Genomic DNA, 20,317 nt, shown 5'->3' on the forward strand with positions numbered 1-20,317 from the left:
AGATCTGTCTGACTCAAACGACTGGCTGAGAAACATTAAGAAATACTTGCCAGGTAAAGCAAACCACGCATACGCAGTTCATCACACTTGCTGAGAGCTCGGCTTGTACAGCGCCCCCCCCAGGACAGAAATATAAGATGTGCCATTGCGCCTGAACTCCACCCTTGCTGCACTCCTGTGAGGGATCGGTAGGGATGGGCAGATCTGCGTGGCTACACTCAGACTTTATATATTTAAAGATGTATTTACAGTGAAACCAAAAAAGATAAAAGCCAACCCAAAGCAAATGACAAAATACCTACCTGGGAACCGAGTTAACCCCTTCCTGCCCGCCGTTTAGTCATTAACCCCTCGCCCTCCGGAGGATTTACCCCCCTTAATGACCACGCCTCTTTTTGCTACTCGGCGCTGCACTAATTCAACTGATAATTGCGCGGTCATGCAATGCTGCACCCAAACAAAATTTACGTCCTTTTTTTCACACAAATAGAGCTTTCTTTCGGTGGTATTTGATCACCTGTGCGCTTTTTATTTTTCACGCTATAAACAAAAAAAGGCCAAAAATTTTGAAGAATAATATTTTTTACTTTCAGCTATAAAAAATATATAGTAAACTCAAAGTTGGTTATAAATTTAGGCCAAAATGTATTCTGCTCCATGTTTTTGGTAAAAAAAATCCCAATGAGTGTATATTGATTGCTTTGTGTGACAGTTATAGCGTCTACAAACTATGGGATAGATTTTGCAATTTACGCCAGTTTTTTGCTATACAGCGCTGCGCTAGTTTAACGGACAATTGCGCGGTCATGCAATACGGTACATAAATGAAATTTACATCCTTTTTTTCCCACAAATTGAGCTTTCTTTCGGTGGTATTTGATCGCCTGTGCGGTTTTTTTTTTTTTTGCGCTATAAAAAAAAAAGGCTGACAATTTTGAGGGAAAAAAAACAATATTTTGGACTTTTTGCTATTAAACATGTCCAGTAAAAAAAAAATGCAAAAATCAAATTTAGTCATAAATTTCTGCCAAAATGCATTCTGCGACATGTCTTTGCTAAAAAAAAAACCCAATACGTGTAAATTAATTGGTTTACGTGAAAGTTATAGCGTTTACAAATGGCGGGAAAGATACTGGGATTTTTAGTTTTTTTTTTATACTAATAATGGTGGCGACCAGCGAATTATTGCAGGACTGCGGCGGACATTCTGACATTGGGGGATACTGACTTGGGGTCACTGACATCCCCAAAAACACTAATACAGTGATCAGTGCAAAAAAAAAAACACTGACACTGTACTAATGGCACTGGGGAGGAAGGGGTTAACTTTATTTTGCAGGGAAGGGTTATAGGAGTGAGGGGAGTGTTTTACTAGGGGGCGGGGCGGGGTTTGTACTGGGCGGGACAAGGCTGATCGAGAAAGAGAAACTGTTCTTTCTCGATCAGCTCATCCTCGAGCTGACAGGGAAGTGACAGACAGCACAGCTACTGCAGCTGTGCTCTCTGTCACTGTTTGCTGCCGATCGCCAGGAAACAGCTGCTAAGGACTGGCTGTGACCTGGCGACTCACATCTGCGGCGGTGATCGGCGGGACAGATAGGGCGGCGGCGCGCCTCGCGTGCACCCCCTATTTGTTTACAAAACACACGTTTTAAAACGTGGTTTTGCCTGCGAGTGCCGCCCTGCCGCCGTATATCTACAGTGGCTGGGCGGCAAGTGGTTACACGGCATCAGGGTGGTTTTACAGTTCTGGGAGGTTGCCCAATGCGTCCTCTGGCCCACGTTCCCGTGACCAATGTGTCCCACACAGCTGATCACAGTGCTCTGTACCCCGGCTGCTGTGTGTGGCCGGGGGGGGGTATCATGTGATCGCTATGACCAATCAAAGTGATCACATGATAACATGTCACCAAAACTGCCACGAATGGCTTCCATTTATGACAGCTTGCTTATTATTTATTTCAGGTACTTATATAGAGCCGTCAATATATGCAGAGCTTTACATATATATATATATTGTACATTCACATCAGTCCCCACCCCCGAGGAGCATACAATCTAAGGTCCCTAACTCACATTCATACATACCAGGGGCTGACTGACAACTCATGGGGCTGCTGTGCAATAGGGGATCATGGGGCCCTTGTGTCCTTGCCCACACTCAAAGCACACCCAAAAAAGCCTATAAGAGGTACCAGGGGCATGTCATGGGGCCCCAATACTGACCCCGGGCAGTGCCCGAATGGTCAGTCTGCCTCTGATACATACACATACTAGGGCCAATTTAGACAGGATCCAATTCACCTACCAGCATGTCTTTGGAGTGTGGGAGGAAACTGGAGTACCCAGAGGAAACCCACACAGGCACAGGGAGAACATGAAAGCTCCAGGCAGGTGGTACCACGGTTGGGACTTGAACCAATGACCCCTAGTACTGCCAGACAGAAGCGCTAACCATTTAGCCACGTATTATAGTGATCAATCACGTAGTACATGGACATTCACAGTGGCCATGTGATAGCTGTAGCCAATCACAGCACCACAATAGTAAGCAAGCCGTCATGAATGGAAGCCGTTCTTGACAATGAAAACATTGCTTATAACGGTGAATACCAGAGTTATAGGCAATCACGGTGTAAAAATAAAAAAAAATCCAGATCACCTCCCCAGAGTAGTACAGTGTCGCCATGGTAACATTGCACTGCTCTAGTCACAGCATGTAACCAAAAAAAATTGTAAAAAGAAAAATGTTTTTAAAAAAAGTGAAAAAATGTTTTTTTCTTTTCACATAATGTCACCAGTCAGTGTCCCTGATCACCGCCACGCCAGTCATGTGATGGGGATGTACTGCTCTGGTGACAGGATGGAGGAAATAAAAAACATGTTTTTAAAAATGTCTTCATTTTTCAAAAAAGTGACAAAAAATGCGCCATGCCTCTTACTAAATACCTCAGACTGTCTACTTTCCAAAAAGGGGTCATTTGGGGGGATTTGTACCGTCCTGACATTTGGGGGGGCTTTGTATTGTTCTGACATTTGGGGGGGGGATTTTTACCGTCCTGACATTTGGGGGGATTTGTACCATCCTGACATTTGGGGGGGATATGTACCGTCCTGACATTTGGGGGGGATATGTACCGTCCTGACATTTGGGGGGATTTGTACCATCCTGACATTTGGGGGGATTTGTCCTGTCCTGACATTTGGGGGGATTTGTACCGTCCTGACATTTGGGGGGGATATGTACCGTCCTGACATTTGGAGGGATTTGTACTATCCTGACATTTGGGGGGATTTGTATTGTTCTGACATTTGGAGGGATTTGTACCATCCTGACATTTGGGGGGGATATGTACCGTCCTGACATTTGGGGGGATTTGTATTGTCCTGACATTTGGGGGGGATTTGTATTGTTCTGACATTTGGGGGGATTTGTATTGTTCTGACATTTGGGGGGGATTTGTACCGTCCTGACATTTGGGGGGGATTTGTACCATCCTGACATTTGGGGGGAGGGATATGTACCGTCCTGACATTTGGGGGGATTTGTACCATCCTGACATTTGGGGGGATTTGTACCATCCTGACATTTGGGGGGATTTGTATTGTTCTGACATTTGGGGGGGGGGGTTTTTACCGTCCTGACATTTGGGGGGATTTGTACCATCCTGACATTTGGGGGGGATATGTACCGTCCTGACATTTGGGGGGGATATGTACCGTCCTGACATTTGGGGGGATTTGTACCATCCTGACATTTGGGGGGATTTGTCCTGTCCTGACATTTGGGGGGATTTGTACCGTCCTGACATTTGGGGGGGATATGTACCGTCCTGACATTTGGGGGGATTTGTATTGTCCTGACATTTGGGGGATTTGTATTGTCCTGACATTTGGGGGGGATTTGTACCGTCCTGACATTTGGGGGGGATTTGTACCATCCTGACATTTGGGGGGGGGATATGTACCGTCCTGACATTTGGGGGGATTTGTACCATCCTGACATTTGGGGGGATTTGTACCATCCTGACATTTGGGGGGATTTGTACTGTCCTGACATTTGGGGGGATTTGTATTGTCCTGACATTTGGGGGGGATTTGTATTGTTCTGACATTTGGGGGGGATATGTACCGTCCTGACATTTGGGGGGATTTGTACCATCCTGACATTTTGGGGGGATTTGTCCTGTCCTGACATTTGGGGGGATTTGTACCGTCCTGACATTTGGGGGGGATATGTACCGTCCTGACATTTGGGGGGATTTGTACTATCCTGACATTTGGGGGGATTTGTCCTGTCCTGACATTTGGGGGGGATATGTACCATCCTGACATTTGGGGGGATTTGTACCATCCTGACATTTGGGGGGGATATGTACCGTCCTGACATTTGGGGGGATTTGTACTATCCTGACATTTGGGGGGATTTGTCCTGTCCTGACATGTCTACCTGCTGGTAGACACTGGAACTACGACCTTCCACTCTGGGAACCACAGTGCGGGTCCAGGTCCTGAAACACTAATAAAGAAAATGGTGCGATAGCAGGTACTGCGGCACTTCACTAGCTACATGCTTGTTCCAGGTCAGCAATCACGATGACAGCCTCAGTGCCTGCTTCTTCAAAGACTAGTCTGCATTGGCAACTCCTATATGTGTGTCACGACGGGTTCTCTTTATGAAGAGCGTTTCTCACGAAGAAGCACCCATGCTGTAAAGATAGACAGTGAGTTATGTGTAAAAGCTGGCCAGGGGATGGCTGTAGATTGGAGAACTGGAGATATTTGTTGTTGTTTCCTGTGGCTGTACCAGATTCAGGGGCGGACTGACCATTCGGCACTGCACGAGGGCCCGGGGTCAGTAAGGGGCCCCATGAGATGCCCCTGGTACCTTTCATAGGCTTTTTTGGGTGTGGGTTGAGTAAGAGTGAGGACGCAGGGGCCCCATGATCCCCTATTGCCCGTGGCTCCAGTTCTCACAGTGTGTTCCTGCTTCAAGTCTGCTGGGAGCCCTGACGAACCACGTATCCAGAACCTGCGATCCATGTGGAGCTACCCCTTTAACCTCGGCTGGTCTGTCCTGCATTGTCTCTGTTCCTGACCTGATGTTCTGTCTGACCTTCTGAGTCTACACCTCTGGGCAAAGGTTCTGCTATCAAAACTTGCCGGAACTCGTGTTCCTCCTGTCCCTTGGCACCTTCAGTGGGGCCTGGGCTAGAGATACAAGAGAGACCAAGGCCAACCTCACCAATTCAGTCTCCTACCACATACGTGACAGCCCCCCCCACCCCCAAATTCCATGGCCTTTATCTAAGCATGCAACTTGGCAAGCCAGGAAAGGAAATGGGGTAAGAGCTTGCACCTCCACCTCACCATACCAGATCACGTGTCCTCGACATGGGGGGGGGGATACAATGGGGGGGGGTAATCACAGATCAGGGGGATCAGTCACAGATGGGGTGCTGCTTTTGCGTGAGTGCTGCATTTGATGGAGTGCTAAGACGCAGTTAAACACAACAGTTTAACTAAAGCAGGATAACTCAAGCAGCAGGAAGATACAACAAGAAACTCTACTGCACTCTGGACTGCAAGCAAACACCCCGGGAAACATCTCTTACAAGTCTGAGTCCCACTCCGTGTACCTTTTAATATGTCCCCTCCACTGCTCCTTTTCATATTATTATCCTGCGTTCCCAAAATCTCACTTCTTTACCCCTCTGCTCCACCCCAAAACTTGTACATCTCACCCTCACTGCTACCATCTCCCTACTACTACTCTCATCACCTCCTGCTGATACTTCACTCTCCTGCTGACCCAAACACCAGGACTGGAAGGCATGTGCGCTCGTGTACATCCCGCTCCCATGTTACTTTCCTCACCCTTCTTCTTCTCCTAACCTCTGGGGATATCTCCCCAAACCCTGGTCCTCCAGTATCTCACCCCCACACCAGGCACCTTCTTTCTTCCGGGAATAGCCGCAATCCCCTCAATTTAATATCAGTCCCCGTGCTCCCAAAAACCACCCTCCCTTTTTTATGTGCGCTCTGGAATGGCCGCTCTGTCTGTAATAAGCTCACCTCTGTCCATGACCTCTTTGTCTCCCGCTCCCTTAACCTACTAGCAATTACAGAAACCTGACTCCAAGCAGCAGATTCCCCCGCAGCACTTTCCTATGGAGGCCTCCTCTGGACCCACTCACCCAGACCCAGTGGTCAGAAAGGAGGTGGGGTTGGTTTGCTTCTATCCCCACTGAGCACCTTTCAAGTCCTCCCTAACCCTCCCTCTCTATCCTTCTCTTCTTTCCAGACTCACTGCATCCGGCTGTTCTCTCCCATTTCTCTGAGGATTGCAGTGATCTATCGGCCCCCTGGACCCGGGTCCCGCTTTCTTGATGATTTCTCCACCTGGCTACCCTACTTTCTCTCCTCTGAAATATCCGCTATCATTCTTGGAGATTTTACCATCCCTATTAATGTCAACAACCCGGCTACATCCCAACTCTTCAACATAACCTCATCTTTTGCATTAGCACAATGTATACCGTCCTCCACTCACTCTGATGGGAATACATTAGACTTTGTTTTCTCCCATCTTTGTACTCCCTACAATCTCACAAACACCCCCTTTCCTCTCTCTGATCACAATCTCATCACCTTCACAGTGTCCTCATCTTCAAACACCTATCCCTCCAAGCAGCAAACAATTACCCGCAGAAACCTTCACAACTTGAACCCGACTCATTTCCACTCTGCAACTGACCAACTCTATGACAGAATCTCTCCCCTGTCCTGCCCTGACCTGGCCACTGCTGTCTATATCAATTCGCTTTCATCCACATTAGACTCACTTGCTCCTCTAACAACACGAAGCATCAGGTCCCGACCATTACAACCTTGGCAGCCTGACCACACCAGAAATCTTAAACGACATAGTCGTGCAATGGAGCGATTGTGGCGTAAAACTAAATCTCACCAAGCATTCACCCGATATAAATCTGCTTTCTTAACATACAGTTCCTCCCTTCATGCTGCCAAACAAGCCTACTTTGTCACTCTTATTAATAGCTTGTCATCCAGTCCTCGTTGTCTCTTCTCTACTTTTAACTCTCTACTTTCTCCACCTCCACCTCCACCCAGTACTTCACTCACTGATCACGAGATTGCAAATCATTTCAAAAACAAGTTTGATGCAATTCGTAGGGGCATCTCCACTGCACAGCCATCCACCCCACTCAGCATTCCTTATACTAAACCTCCCACAACACTTTCCTCTTCTGACCTCGCTACTACCGAAGAGGTCACTAAGGTTTTCTCAGAAGCCCGTCTCACTACCTGCCCCCTGGATCCTGTCCCTTCACAACTACTGTGCTCACCCTCTTCTTCCATCCTATGCTCCCTCACTCACATCTTCAATCTCTCCCTCTCTACTGGTGCCTTCTCCTCCCCTCTAAAGCACGCGCACATCACTCCCATACTTAAAAAGCCCTCCCTGCACCCCACCAACCTGAACAAATTAAGACCCATCTCCCTGCTGCCATTTACCTCTAAACTCCTAGAACGCTTAGTCTACAATCGCCTGAGCTCCCACCTCACCAACAATGACCTTCCTGACCCTTTACAGTCTGGCTTTCGCTCTCTACACTCCACTGAAACTGCCCTACTAAACCTCACTAATGATCTACTAACTGCTAAAACCAATGGCCACTACTCCGTACACATCCCAACCAATGGCCACTACTCCGTACTCATCCCAACCAATGGCCACTACTCCGTACTCATCCCAACCAATGGCCACTACTCCGTACTCATCCCAACCAATGGCCACTACTCCGTACTCATCCCAACCAATGGCCACTACTCTGTACTCATACCAACCAATGGCCACTACTCCATACTCATCCCAACCAATGGCCACTACTCCGTACTCTTACTATTTGACCTCTCTGCTGCTTTTGATACAGTTGACCATCCCCTCCTCCTCAAAAAACTCCACTCTCTTGGCCTCAGAGACTCCACTCTCTCCTGGTTCTCCTCCTACCTAGCGCAGCGCTCCTTCAGTGTTACCTATAACGCTGCCTCCTCCTCTTCACTCCCTATTTCTGTAGGGGTACCTCAAGGTTCTGTCCTTGGACCCCTTCTCTTCTCCATCTACACCTCCTCCCTTGGTCACTTGATAAACTCCCATGGCTTTAAGTACCATCTCTATGCTGATGACACACAAATCTATCTCTCTACCCCTCACCTCACCCCTTCAGTCTCCTCTCTCATTACTAACCTACTAAGTGACATATCAGCATGGATGTCACTCCACTTCCTCAAACTCAATCTTTCCAAAACTGAGAACTTAGTATTCCCCCCAGCCTGTGCCCCCTCCCCTGACTTCTCCATCAAGATCAATAATACAACCATCAGTCCCTCCCCTCATGCCAGGGTACTAGGTGTAATCCTAGACTCCCATCTGTGCTTTTAGCCCCAAATCCAATCACTGTCTAAATCTTGTAGACTTCACCTCCGCAACATCTCCAAGATACGCCCATTCTTAACCTCGGAAACTACTAAGCAACTTATTCACTCCCTTGTTATCTCTCGCCTTGACTATTGTAACTCCCTCCTCATTGGCCGACCTCATCGCAGGCTATCCCCTCTTCAGTCTATCATGAATGCTGCTGCCAGACTCATCCACCTTACTAACCGTTCTGTATCTGCCACCCCTCTCTGCCAATCCCTCCACTGGCTTCCCGTTGCCCAACAGATAAAATTCAAAACATTGACAATAACATATAAAGCCATTTATAACATAAATTACATTACATCACCAATCTTGTCTCTAAATATCACCCAAACCGTACTCTCCGCTCCTCGCAAGACCTCCTACTCTCTAGCTCCCTTGTCTCCTCCTCCCATGCTCATGTCCAGGACTTCTCCAGAGCTTCCCCCATCCTCTGGAACGCTCTACCCCAATTTATCAGACTATCGCCTACTCTGCTCACTTTTAGGAGATCTCTGAAAACCTATCTCTTCAGGGAAGCCTATCCTGCCCTCAGCTAATAATGGAATCTTCTACTCTTCCTACCAGTCCACCCCCCACAGTTATTACCTTTTGTACCACTAGCCCCTCCCTCCTAGATTGTAAGCTCCAAGGATCAGGGCCCTCAAATCCCTCTTGTTTTGAACTGTATTGTTGCTGTATTGTCTCCCGTTATATTGTAAAGTGCTGAGCAAACTGTTGGCGCCATAAATCCTGTATAATAATAATACCTTAAAAGTTGAGTCCCCCCTGGTCTGTCCTGCATTGTCTCTGTTCCTGACCTGACGTTAGCAGATCTTTAAGCATGCAACCTGGCAAGCCAGGAAAGAAAATGGGGTGAGAGCTTGCACTCCCACCTCACCATACCAGGTCACCTGTCCTCAACATTGGGGGGGTTCTTAAAAGGTGAGTCCCCGCTGATCTGTCCTGCATTATCTCTGTTTCTGACCTGATGTTCTGTCTGACTTTCTGAGTCTACACCTCCGGGCGAAGGTTCTGCTATCAAACCCTGCCTGCACTCATGTTCCTTCTGTCCCTTGGGCACCATCTGTTCCACCTTCAGTGGGGCCTGGGATAGAGATACAAGAGAGGCCAAGGCCAACCTCACCAATTCAGTCTCCTACCACGTACGTGACAGCCCCCCCAAAAAAAAATTCCATACCAGACCTTTATCTAAGCATGCAACCTGGCAAGCCAGGAAAGAAAATGGGGTAAGAGCTTGCACCCCCACTTCACCATACCAGGTCACGTGTCCTCATCATGGGGGGGGTAACGTACAAGGTGAGTCCCCACTGTAAAAGCATCTTGTCCTCATGTTGATGAGGATAAGGGTCTTTATCCCACAATCCTGGCCCGCTCTGCAGGTGGGGGGCTTATCAGAATCTGGAAGCCCCCTTTAAAATTAGATATCTCCAAATACTTCCCCCCCCATATGAATGAGTAAGGGGTTCATAATATCCCTACTCATTCGTGAAAAAAAAAAAAAAACTACCGTCTCCCACCAAACGAGCTAAACGTCCAGCAAAGCTCCACCCAAACCAGCAAAGAGAGATTCTGTCTTCTACGATTTGTGGTTTTAGGAGAAAGGAAAGACGTCTTATAAAATGTTAGTAAATCTTCTTGTTCTTGTATGAAATGACTTTCAGAGGAGCTGCAGAGTAATGTGTGGTGGAGCCGTGTAAACTCTGCTTTGTAACATTTTAAGGTAACGCAACGTACGATCCTATCTGTGAAGAGGAGGAGGAGGAGGAGGATGAGGGTGATGATAAGAAAAACAATGATGAAGTTAGGTGAGAAGTGATGGACGTCTCATTCACATTCTTTTTTTACATTTATTATTGGTGGGAAAAAGAAAAAAAAGAAAAAAAGGTCTGCAAAATTTCCCAAAGGCCCAGTCAAGATGAAAATGTATTTAAAGAGGGCCAGGAGGGGGCCTGAGGATTGTATAAAATACTTTCATTGTTCCACACCTTTCCCCCACTTCCAGTGTCCCCCGTATACTTAGACTAACCTCTACCTCCTGACCTCTACCTGTACTAAGCTTCTCATCTACCTCCAGAGCTCTACCTGTACTAAGCTTCTCATCTACCTCCCGACCTCTACCTGTACTAAGCTTCTCATCTACCTCCAGAGCTCTACCTGTACTAAGCTTCTCATCTACTTCCAGAGCTCTACCTGTACTAAGCTTCTCATCTACCTCCCGACCTCTACCTGTACTAAGCTTCTCATCTACCTCCAGAGCTCTACCTGTACTAAGCTTCTCATCTACCTCCAGAGCTCTATCCATACTAAGCTTCTCATCTACCTCCCGACCTCTACCTGTACTAAGCTTCTCATCTACCTCCAGAGCTCTACCTGTACTAAGCTTCTCATCTACCTCCAGAGCTCTATCCATACTAAGCTTCTCATCTACCTCCAGAGCTCTATCCATACTAAGCTTCTCATCTACCTCCAGAGCTCTATCCATACTAAGCTTCTCATCTACCTCCAGTATCTCCTCTATACTGAGCCTCTCCTCTACCTCCAGTATCTCCTCTATACTGAGCCTCTCCTCTACCTACAGTATCTCCTCTATATTGATCCTATCCTCTACCTCCAGTATCTGTTCTTTACTGAGCCTCTCCTCTACCTTCAGTATCTCCTCTATACTGAGCCTATCCTCTACCTCCAGTATCTCCTCTATGCTGAGCCTCTCCTCTACCCCCAGTATCTCCTCTATACTGAGCCTCTCCTCTACCTCCAGTACCTCCTCTATACTGAGCCTCTCCTCTACCTCCAGTACCTCCTCTATGCTGAGCCTCTCCTCTTCCTCCAGTATCTTCTCTATACTGATCCTCTTCTCAACCTCCAGTATCCCCTCTATACTGAGCCTCTCCTCTACCTCTAGTACCTCCTCTATACTGAGCCTCTCCTCTACCTCCAGTGTCCCCTCTATCCTGAGGTTCTCCTCTATCTCCAGTATCTCCTCTATACTGAGCCTCTCCTCTACCTCCAGTATCTCCTCTATACGGAGCCTCTCCTCTACCTCCAGTGTCCCCTCTATCCTGAGCTTCTCTTCTATCTCCAGTATCTCCTCTATACTGAGCCTCTCCTCTACCTCCAGTATCTCCTCTATACTGAGCCTCTCCTCTGCCTCCAGTATCTCCTCTATACTGAGCCTCTCCTCTACCTCCAGTATATCCTCTATACTGAGCATCTCCTCTACCTCCAGTATCTCCTCTATACTGAGCCTCTCCTCTACCTCCAGTACCTCCTCTATACTGAGCATCTCCTCTACTTCCAGTACCTCCTCTATACCGAGCCTCTCCTCTACCTCCAGTATCTCCTCTATACTGAGCCTCTCCTCTACCTCCAGAATCTCCTCTATACTGAGCATGTCCTCTACCTCCAGTTTCTCCTCTATACTGAGCCTCTCCAGTATCTCCTCTATACTGAGCCTCTCCTCTACCTCCAGTATTTCCTCTATACTGAGCCTCTCCTCGACCTCCAGTATCTCCTCTATACTAAGCCTCTCCTCTACCTCCAGTACTTCCTCTATACTGAGCCTCTCCTCTACCTCCAGTATCTCCTCTATACTGATCCTCTTCTCAACCTCCAGTATCCCCTCTATACTGAGCCTCTCCTCTACCTCCAGTATCTCCTCTATACTGATCCTCTTCTCAACCTCCAGTATCCCCTCTATACTGAGCCTCTCCTCTACCTCTAGTACCTCGTCTATACTGAGCCTCTCCTCTACCTCCAGTGTCCCCTCTATCCTGAGCTTCTCCTCTATCTCCAGTATCTTCTCTATACTGAGCCTCTCCTCTACCTCCAGTATCTCCTCTATACTGAGCCTCTCCCTACCTCCAGTATCTCCTCTATACTGAGCCTCTCCTCTACCTCCAGTATTCCTTCTATACTGAACCTCTCCTCTACCTCCAGTATCTCTTCTATACTGAGCCTCTCCTCTACCTCCAGTATTCCCTCTATACTGAACCTCTCCTCTACATCCAGTATCTCCTCTATACTGAGCCTCTCCTCTACCTCCAGTATTTCCTCTATACTGAGCCTCTCCTCTACCTCCAGTATCTCCTCTATACTGAGCCTCTCCTCTACCTCCAGTATCTCTTCTATACTGAGCCTCTCCTCTACCTCCAGTATTCCCTCTATACTGAACCTCTCCTCTACATCCAGTATCTCCTCTATACTGAGCCTCTCCTCTACCTCCAGTATCTCCTCTATACTGAGCCTCTCCTCTACCTCCAGTATCTCCTCTATACTGAGCCTCTCCTCTACCTCCAGTATCTCCTCTATACTGAACCTCTCCTCTACCTCCAGTATCTCCTCTATACTGAACCTCTCCTCTACCTCCAGTATTCCCTCTATACTGAGCCTCTCCTCTACCTCCAGTATCTCCTCTATACTGAACCTCTCATCTACCTTCAGTATCTCCTCTATACTGAGCCTCTCCTCTACCTCCAGTATCTCCTCTATACTGAGCCTCTCCTCTACCTCCAGTACCTCCTCTATACTGAGCCTCTCCTCTACCTCCAGTAACTCCTCTATACTGATCCTCTCTCTACCTCCAGTATCTCCTCTATACTGATCCTCTCCTCTACCTCCAGTGTCCCCTCTATCCTGAGCCTCTCCTCTACCTCCAGTATCTCCTCTATACTGATCCTCTTCTCAACCTCCAGTATCCCCTCTATACTGAGCCTCTCCTCTACCTCTAGTACCCCCTCTATACTGAGCCTCTCCTCTACCTCCAGTATTCCCTCTATACTGAGCCTCTCCTCTACTTCCAGTATCTCCTCTATACTGAGCCTCTCCTCTACCTCCAGTATTCCCTCTATACTGAGCCTCTCCTCTACCTCCAGTATCTCCTCTATACTGAACCTCTCCTCTACCTCCAGTATTCCCTCTATACTGAACCTCTCCTCTACATCCAGTATCTCCTCTATACTGAGCCTCTCCTCTACCTCCAGTATCTCCTCTATACTGAACCTCTCCTCTACCTCCAGTATATCCACTATACTGATCCTCTCCTCTGCCTCCAGTATCTCCTCTATACTGAGCCTCTCCTCTACCTCCAGTATCTCCTCTATACTGAGCCTTTCCTCTTCCTCCAGTATCTCCTCTATACTGAGCCTCTCCTCTACCTTATTTTATGTTATGTTCCTGATAGACACATGATTTCCTGTCTGTTTTGATGTACTTCATGTGTACCCAATTTTCAGCTGTGCATTATTCCTGAAGGACACCTGATTTCCTAACTACAGTAGGTGATATTCCTGATGAACACCTAATTTCCTACCTGGGTGATGTTCCTGATTGACACCTAATTTCCTACCTGGGTGATGTTCCTGATGAACACCTAATTTCCTACCTGGGTGATGTTCCTGATGGACACCTAATTTCCTACCTGGGTGATGTTCCTGATGAACACCTAATTTCCTACCTGGGTGATGTTCCTGATGGACACCTAATTTCCTACCTGGGTGATGTTCCTGATGAACACCTAATTTCCTACCTGGGTGATGTTCTTGATGGACACCTGATTTTCTGTCTGGGTGATGTTGATGATGAACACCTAATTTCCTATCTGGGTGATGTTCTTGATGGACACCTGATTTTCTGTCTGGGTGATGTTCCTGAAGAACACCTAATTTCCTACCTGGGTGATGTTCCTGATGAACACCTAATTTCTTATCTGGGTGATGTTCTTGATGGACACCTAATTTCCTATTTGGGTGATATTCTTGATGGATACCTGATGTCCTGTCTGGGTGATGCTCCAGATGGAGACCTGATTTCCTAACTACAGTAGGTGATATTCCTGATGAACACCTAATTTCCTATCTGGGTGATGTTCCTGATGAATATCTGATTTCTTGTTCGGGTGATGTTCTTGATGAAAACCGGATTTCTTATCCGGGTGATATAATTGAGGGATACCCAATTTTCTGGTGTGTGATACTCCTGGTAGACACCTGATTTCTTGTCTGGGTGATGTTCCTGATGGACAACTAATTTCCAGTCTGCATGATGTTTCTCATGCAAAGCTGATTTCCCATTTAGGCGGTGTTCCTCATGGAAAGCTTATTTACTCTCCGGGTGATGTTCCCGATGGACACCCGATTTCCTATCTGGGTGATGTTCTTGATGGACACCTGATTTCCTGCCTGGGTGATGTTCTTGATGGACACCTGATTTTCTGTCTGGGTGATGTTCCTGGTGAACACCTAATTTCCTATCTGGGTGATGTTCTTGATGGACACCTAATTTCCTATTTGGGTGATGTTCTTGATGGATACCTGATGTCCTGTCTGGGTGATGTTCCTGGTGAACACCCAATTTCCTGTCTGGGTGATGTTCTTGATGGACACCTAATTTCCTATTTGGGTGATGTTCCTGATGAACACCTAATTTCCTATTTGGGTGATGTTCTTGATGGATACCTGATGTCCTGTCTGGGTGATGTTCCTGGTGAACACCGAATTTCCTGTCTGGGTGATGTTCTTGATGGACACCTAATTTCCTATTTGGGTGATGTTCCTGATGAACACCTAATTTCCTATTTGGGTGATGTTCTTGATGGATACCTGATGTCCTGTCTGGGTGATGTTCCGGATGGAGACCTGATTTCCTAACTACAGTAGGTGATATTCCTGATGAACACCTAATTTCCTATCTGGGTGATGTTCCTGATGAATATCTGATTTCCTGTTCGAGTGATTTTCTTGATGGAAATCAGATTTCTTATCTGGGTGATATAATTGAGGGATACCTAATTTTCTGGTGTGTGATATTCCTGGTAGACACCTGACTTCTTGTCTGGGTGATGTTCCTGATGGACAACTGCATGATGTTTCTCATGCAAAGCTGATTTCCCATCTAGGCGGTGTTCCTCATGGAAAGCTTATTTACTCTCCAGGTGATGTTCCTGATGGACACTGGTTTTCCTGTCTGGATATTGCTGCTCACGGACACCTGATTTCCTGTCTAGGTGATGTTTATGACAGACACCATATTTATTGTTTGTGTCTTTATAGAATTAGCCCTGAATTAGGTAACATGGTTTCTGACTTCCCTTAACTACCTGTTAGTGAAGATTGACCTCCAGCAGAACTGCCATAACATTCTGCTGCTAGGGGTGGCAACATGTTGGTGTAGGCTTATCCCAGCCACTAGAGGGAGCTGCTTAACCTTTCATTCTACAACCATAAATCCTGTCCTTAACATCATGATGGGCGAGGGCAATGATACTGTGAACCCAGGCTGTGTGATGATGGCTGGGCTCAGAGGAAAAGGGGCTGAAAGTTGGTGACATCTAGTGGCAGAAAGGTATTCCTTGGGAGGACCACTCCAGATTGAAGGTGAGTATTGCAGTATAAGCTGCTTTTTTTATTTGCTTGTAATAGGCTAATCATTTTACTCATTGGTTGATTGATTGATTAAGTTATTTATTTCTTTTTTATATATTTCTTTCTTTTTAACCAGACATTCTGCCTTCAATTCAAAAATTCTGAAGATCGTCCTCCCTTGTCTGGCTGTGGTGCTCGTTCTGGTGATCTGCTCTTTTTTTCTATGGAAGAGGAATAAAAAACGTCAACGTAAGGAGAAAATTATTCTAATTTCTGGTCGGCCATTTTCTTCCAAAGTTTTACTTTTCCTATAGAGAGTGAGAGATCCTCCTCTCTGCTCCAGCTAAGGCAATGGCCGCTTCATCATAGCTGAGAGATGATTTCTGATTGGTTAATCAGGTCATTGTACATCATTCACGTACCCTTACATTATTTCCTTCAAATCCCATCCGTTGTCCCTTGTTTCTGTAATCAGTGTTTATTATACAGTATATGTAGGTTCAGCCATTTTCATTACATAGACGTGATGGGCTTGCTGTTTAGTAGGGTAGAACTTTCTTAATAAACATCCAATGAAAACGATGAACTATATATGCAGCTAATTTAAGCAGAAGAGATTGGCTTGTTATAAAGGTGGAGTTCTACTTTAAGAGAATAATAGCAATTAGTTTTGGTTCAAACACTGTGCGCATGACTCTGATCAGTAATTTAGCATTGTAGGCTTTGTTTTCCCCCTACTCACAATAACAGCAGCATTGTCTTTTTTTTCCAAGGAAACCTTGAGATAGGGGGCGCTGGTGATCAGGTAAGCATCGTATTTAGTTTAATGGGTAACGGGATTTATGTGATTGGCTGATATGATTGGGGCAGATTTTTCTGGACCCTCAGAATGTCTGTAATGATACTCACATGCTGAAAGTTGGTTATTCCTCCATCCTAGCCTGTAGTATATCATGTAGATCTGGATTTCAGTATCTACTCCTTGCAATGAATTGGGCAGCTCAGAGCATACTCCTCCTAGCATACAATGGAGTGACTCTTTAGCGTGTTCTCTGGAGACCTTCATCATTCTGAAATAACTTCACCACTATGGGAGTCCATGTCCCAGTACACTCATTGTAGGCACATTTTTCTCCACCCCCCCACCCCGGGGTACCTCTGAGTCCCAACTATCTCTCCATTTTACTTCTGTCACCACCCTCCCTATATGTAGCTCCATATACTGGGTATTGATGTCCAAGGGCACTAGAATTATACTGATATTTTCTCACCAGTGGTCATATCTGTATCATCTCTCTCTCTGCCCATTTCCCACAGTCTGTCTTCCTAAAATATTAAACATCTCTCCCCATTTCTTCAGCCTTTCCACCCAATTCTCCTAATCTACCCTAATCCTTTTCCCATAGTTCCAGCAACTTCATATCAGATATTTTGTAGTTACTACACTTTTTTCTTCAGTCTCTCCTCCTAATTCCTGCAGTCTCTCCTCCCACTTCCCGAAGTCTCTCCCCCCAGTTCCTGCAGTCTTTCCCCGTTCCTACAGACTTCCCTCCCAGGTCCTACAGTCTTCCCTCCCAGGTCCTGCAGTCTCCCCTCCCAGGTCCTACAGTCTTCCCTCCCAGGTCCTGCAGTCTCCCCTCCCAGGTCCTACAGTCTCCCCTCCCAGGTCCTACAGTCTCCCCTCCCAAGTCCTACAGTCTCCCCTCCCAGGTCCTACAGTCTCTCCTCCGAGTTCCTGCAGTCTTTCCCCTTTCCTGCAGTCTCTCCTCCCTGGTCCTACAGTCTCTCCTCCCAGGTCCTACAGTCTCTCCTCCCAGGTCCTACAGTCTTTCCCCCTAGTTCCTAATCTCTCCTCCTAGTTTCTGCAGTTTCCCTCCCTAATTTACATACTCTTTCCCACAATTCTTTTAGTTTTTTCTCCCAGTTCCTGCAATATCTCCCCTGAGCTCATTCAGTCTCTCAACTCAGTTCCTGCAATTACTAATTCTATTTCCTGCAGTATCTCCTCCCAGTTCCTGGAGTCTCTCCTTAAAGGTCCATCAGTCTGTCCTTCCGTTTTCCACAGTCATTCTCCCCAGTTCCTACAGTCTTTCCTCTCATTTTCTACAGTCTTTCTTCCCAGTTCCTCCAGACTCTCCCATGTTCCAACAGTCTCTCCTCCAGGTTCCCACATCCTCTTTCCACATTCCTCCAATTACTGCAGTCTCTTCTTCCAGTGCCTGCAGTCTCCCCTCCTAGTTCCTGAAGGCTTTCCTCCTAGTTCTCTCAGTCTTTCTTTCCAGTTCCTAGGGTCTCGGCCCCCAGATTCCACACTTACTCTCCCCAGTTCCACAGTGTTTCCAGCCAGTTCCTGCAGTCTCTCCCCTAAATAAAACTGTACACACTGCCCCCCTTCCTGCACACACTGCCCCCCTTCCTGCACACACTGCCCCCCTTCCTGCACACACTGCCCCCCTTCCTGCACACACTGCCTCCCTATTTCCCCTACACATGCTGCTCCTCTTTAACCCTACACCCCCTTTCCTGTACACACTGCCCTCCTTCACTGTGCTCTTTATCCTACACCCCCCTTCCAGCACACACTGCCCCCCTTTAATGCAACACTCCCCTTCCTGCACACACTGCCCCCCTTTAACGATACAGCCCCCCTTCCTGCACACACTGCCCGCCTTTAACGATACACTCCCTCTTCCTGCACAAACTGCCCCCCTTTAACGATACACCCCCCTTCCTACACACACTGTCCCCCCTTAATGATACACCCCCTCTTCCCCTCCCCCCCATACTGTACTCTGCTGCACCCTGTACTGTGTCTGCTTCTCCCCCCACACATACTGTACCCTGTTGCTCCCCCTGTACTGTGTCTGCTCCCCCCCATACTGTACCCTGCTGCTCCCCGTGTACTGTCTGCTCCCCCCTGTACTGTGTCTGCTTCTCCCCCCCGTACTGTGCCCTGCTGCTCCCCCATGTACTGCATCTGCTTCTCCCCCCCGTACTGTGCCCTGCTGCTCTTCCCCCCCGTACTGTGCCCTCCTGCCCCCCCCCCCCTGTACTGTGCCCTTCTGCCCACCCTGTACAGTACATTCTTGGCCCCCCATAATTTTCCCTCCTGCCCCCTCTACTGTGTCTGCTTCTCCCCCCCCCCCCCCCGTACTGTGCCCTGCTCCCCCCCTGTACTCTGTCCCTCCTAACTGCTGTACTGTGCCTTCCTGCCCCCTTGTACTGTGCCCTCCTGCCCCCTGTACTGTCCTGTCCCCAACTGTACTGTGCCTTCCTGCCCCCCTGTACTGTCCTGTCCCCAACTGTACTGTGCCCTCCTGCCCCCTTGTACTGTGCCCTCCTGCCCCCTGTACTGTCTTGTCCCCAACTGTACTGTGCCCTCCTGCCCCCTGTACTGTGCCCTCCTGTCCCCTGTACTGTACTGTCCCCAACTGTACTGTACCTTCCTGCCTCCCTGTATTGTGCCGTCTTGTACTGTGCTTTCCTGCCCCCCTGTACTGTACTTTCCTGCCCCCCTGTATTGTGCCCTCCTGTACTGTACCTTCCTGCCCCCCATACTTTGTCCTCCTGACCCCTGTACTGTCCTGTCCCCAATTATATTGTGCCTTCCTGTACCCTATACTGTGCCTTCCTTTCCCCAACTGTACTGTGTCCCCCTTCTCCCCTGTACTGTGCACTCCTGCCAACCCATACTATGCCCTCCTACCTCCCCCGTGCTGTGCCCTCCTGCCCCCTCTCTACTGTATCCCCCTAACCCCCTTTATTATGCCCTCCTGCCCCCCTGTACTGTGCTTCCCCCCCCCATACTGTGCCCTGCTGCTCCCCCCTGTACTGTCTGCTCCCCCCATACTGTACCCTGCTGCTCCCCCTGTACTGTGTCTGCTTCTCCCCCCGTACTGTGCCCTGCTGCTCCCCCCTGTACTGCATCTGCTTCTCCCCCCCGTACTGTGCCCTGCTGCTCCCCCCCGTACTGTGCCCTCCTGCCCCCCCCCCCTGTACTGTGCCCTTCTGCCCACCCTGTACAGTACATTCTTGGCCCCCCATACTTTTCCCTCCTGCCCCCTCTACTGTGTCTGCTTCTCCCCCCCCCCCCGTACTGTGCCCTACTCCCCCCCTGTACTCTGTCCCTCCTAACTGCTGTACTGTGCCTTCCTGCCCCCTTGTACTGTGCCCTCCTGCCCCCTGTACTGTCCTGTCCCCAACTGTACTGTGCCCTCCTGCCCCCCTGTACTGTCCTGTCCCCAACTGTACTGTGCCCTCCTGCCCCCTGTACTGTCCTGTCCCCAACTTTACTGTGCCCTTCTGCCCCCTGTACTGTCCTGTCCCCAATTATATTGTGCCTTCCTGTACCCTATACTGTGCCTTCCTTTCCCCAACTGTACTGTGTCCTCCTTCTCCCCTGTACTGTGCCCTCCTGTCCCCCCATACTATGCCCTTCTACCCCCCTATA

General features: G+C 48.1%; 1 protein-coding gene across 1 annotated transcript in view; it reads left to right on the forward strand.

The window, feature by feature from the left end:
• The window catches only part of LOC149440237 (uncharacterized), a 41,888-nt gene that overhangs the window by 19,124 nt on the left and 2,447 nt on the right, over positions 1-20,317 (forward strand). Inside the window, exons 5-8 of the mRNA XM_089658875.1 lie at positions 3-53; positions 10,230-10,314; positions 16,004-16,116; positions 16,641-16,672. Of these exons, the coding sequence (XP_089515001.1) occupies positions 3-53; positions 10,230-10,314; positions 16,004-16,116; positions 16,641-16,672 (281 nt within the window). The remainder of the gene's footprint in view (positions 1-2; positions 54-10,229; positions 10,315-16,003; positions 16,117-16,640; positions 16,673-20,317) is intronic.

The sequence above is a fragment of the Staurois parvus genome, unplaced genomic scaffold (assembly GCF_062004578.1).
Source record: "Staurois parvus isolate SC_StPar_1 unplaced genomic scaffold, SC_StPar_1.0 ptg001108l, whole genome shotgun sequence".
Lineage (NCBI taxonomy): Eukaryota > Metazoa > Chordata > Amphibia > Anura > Ranidae > Staurois > Staurois parvus.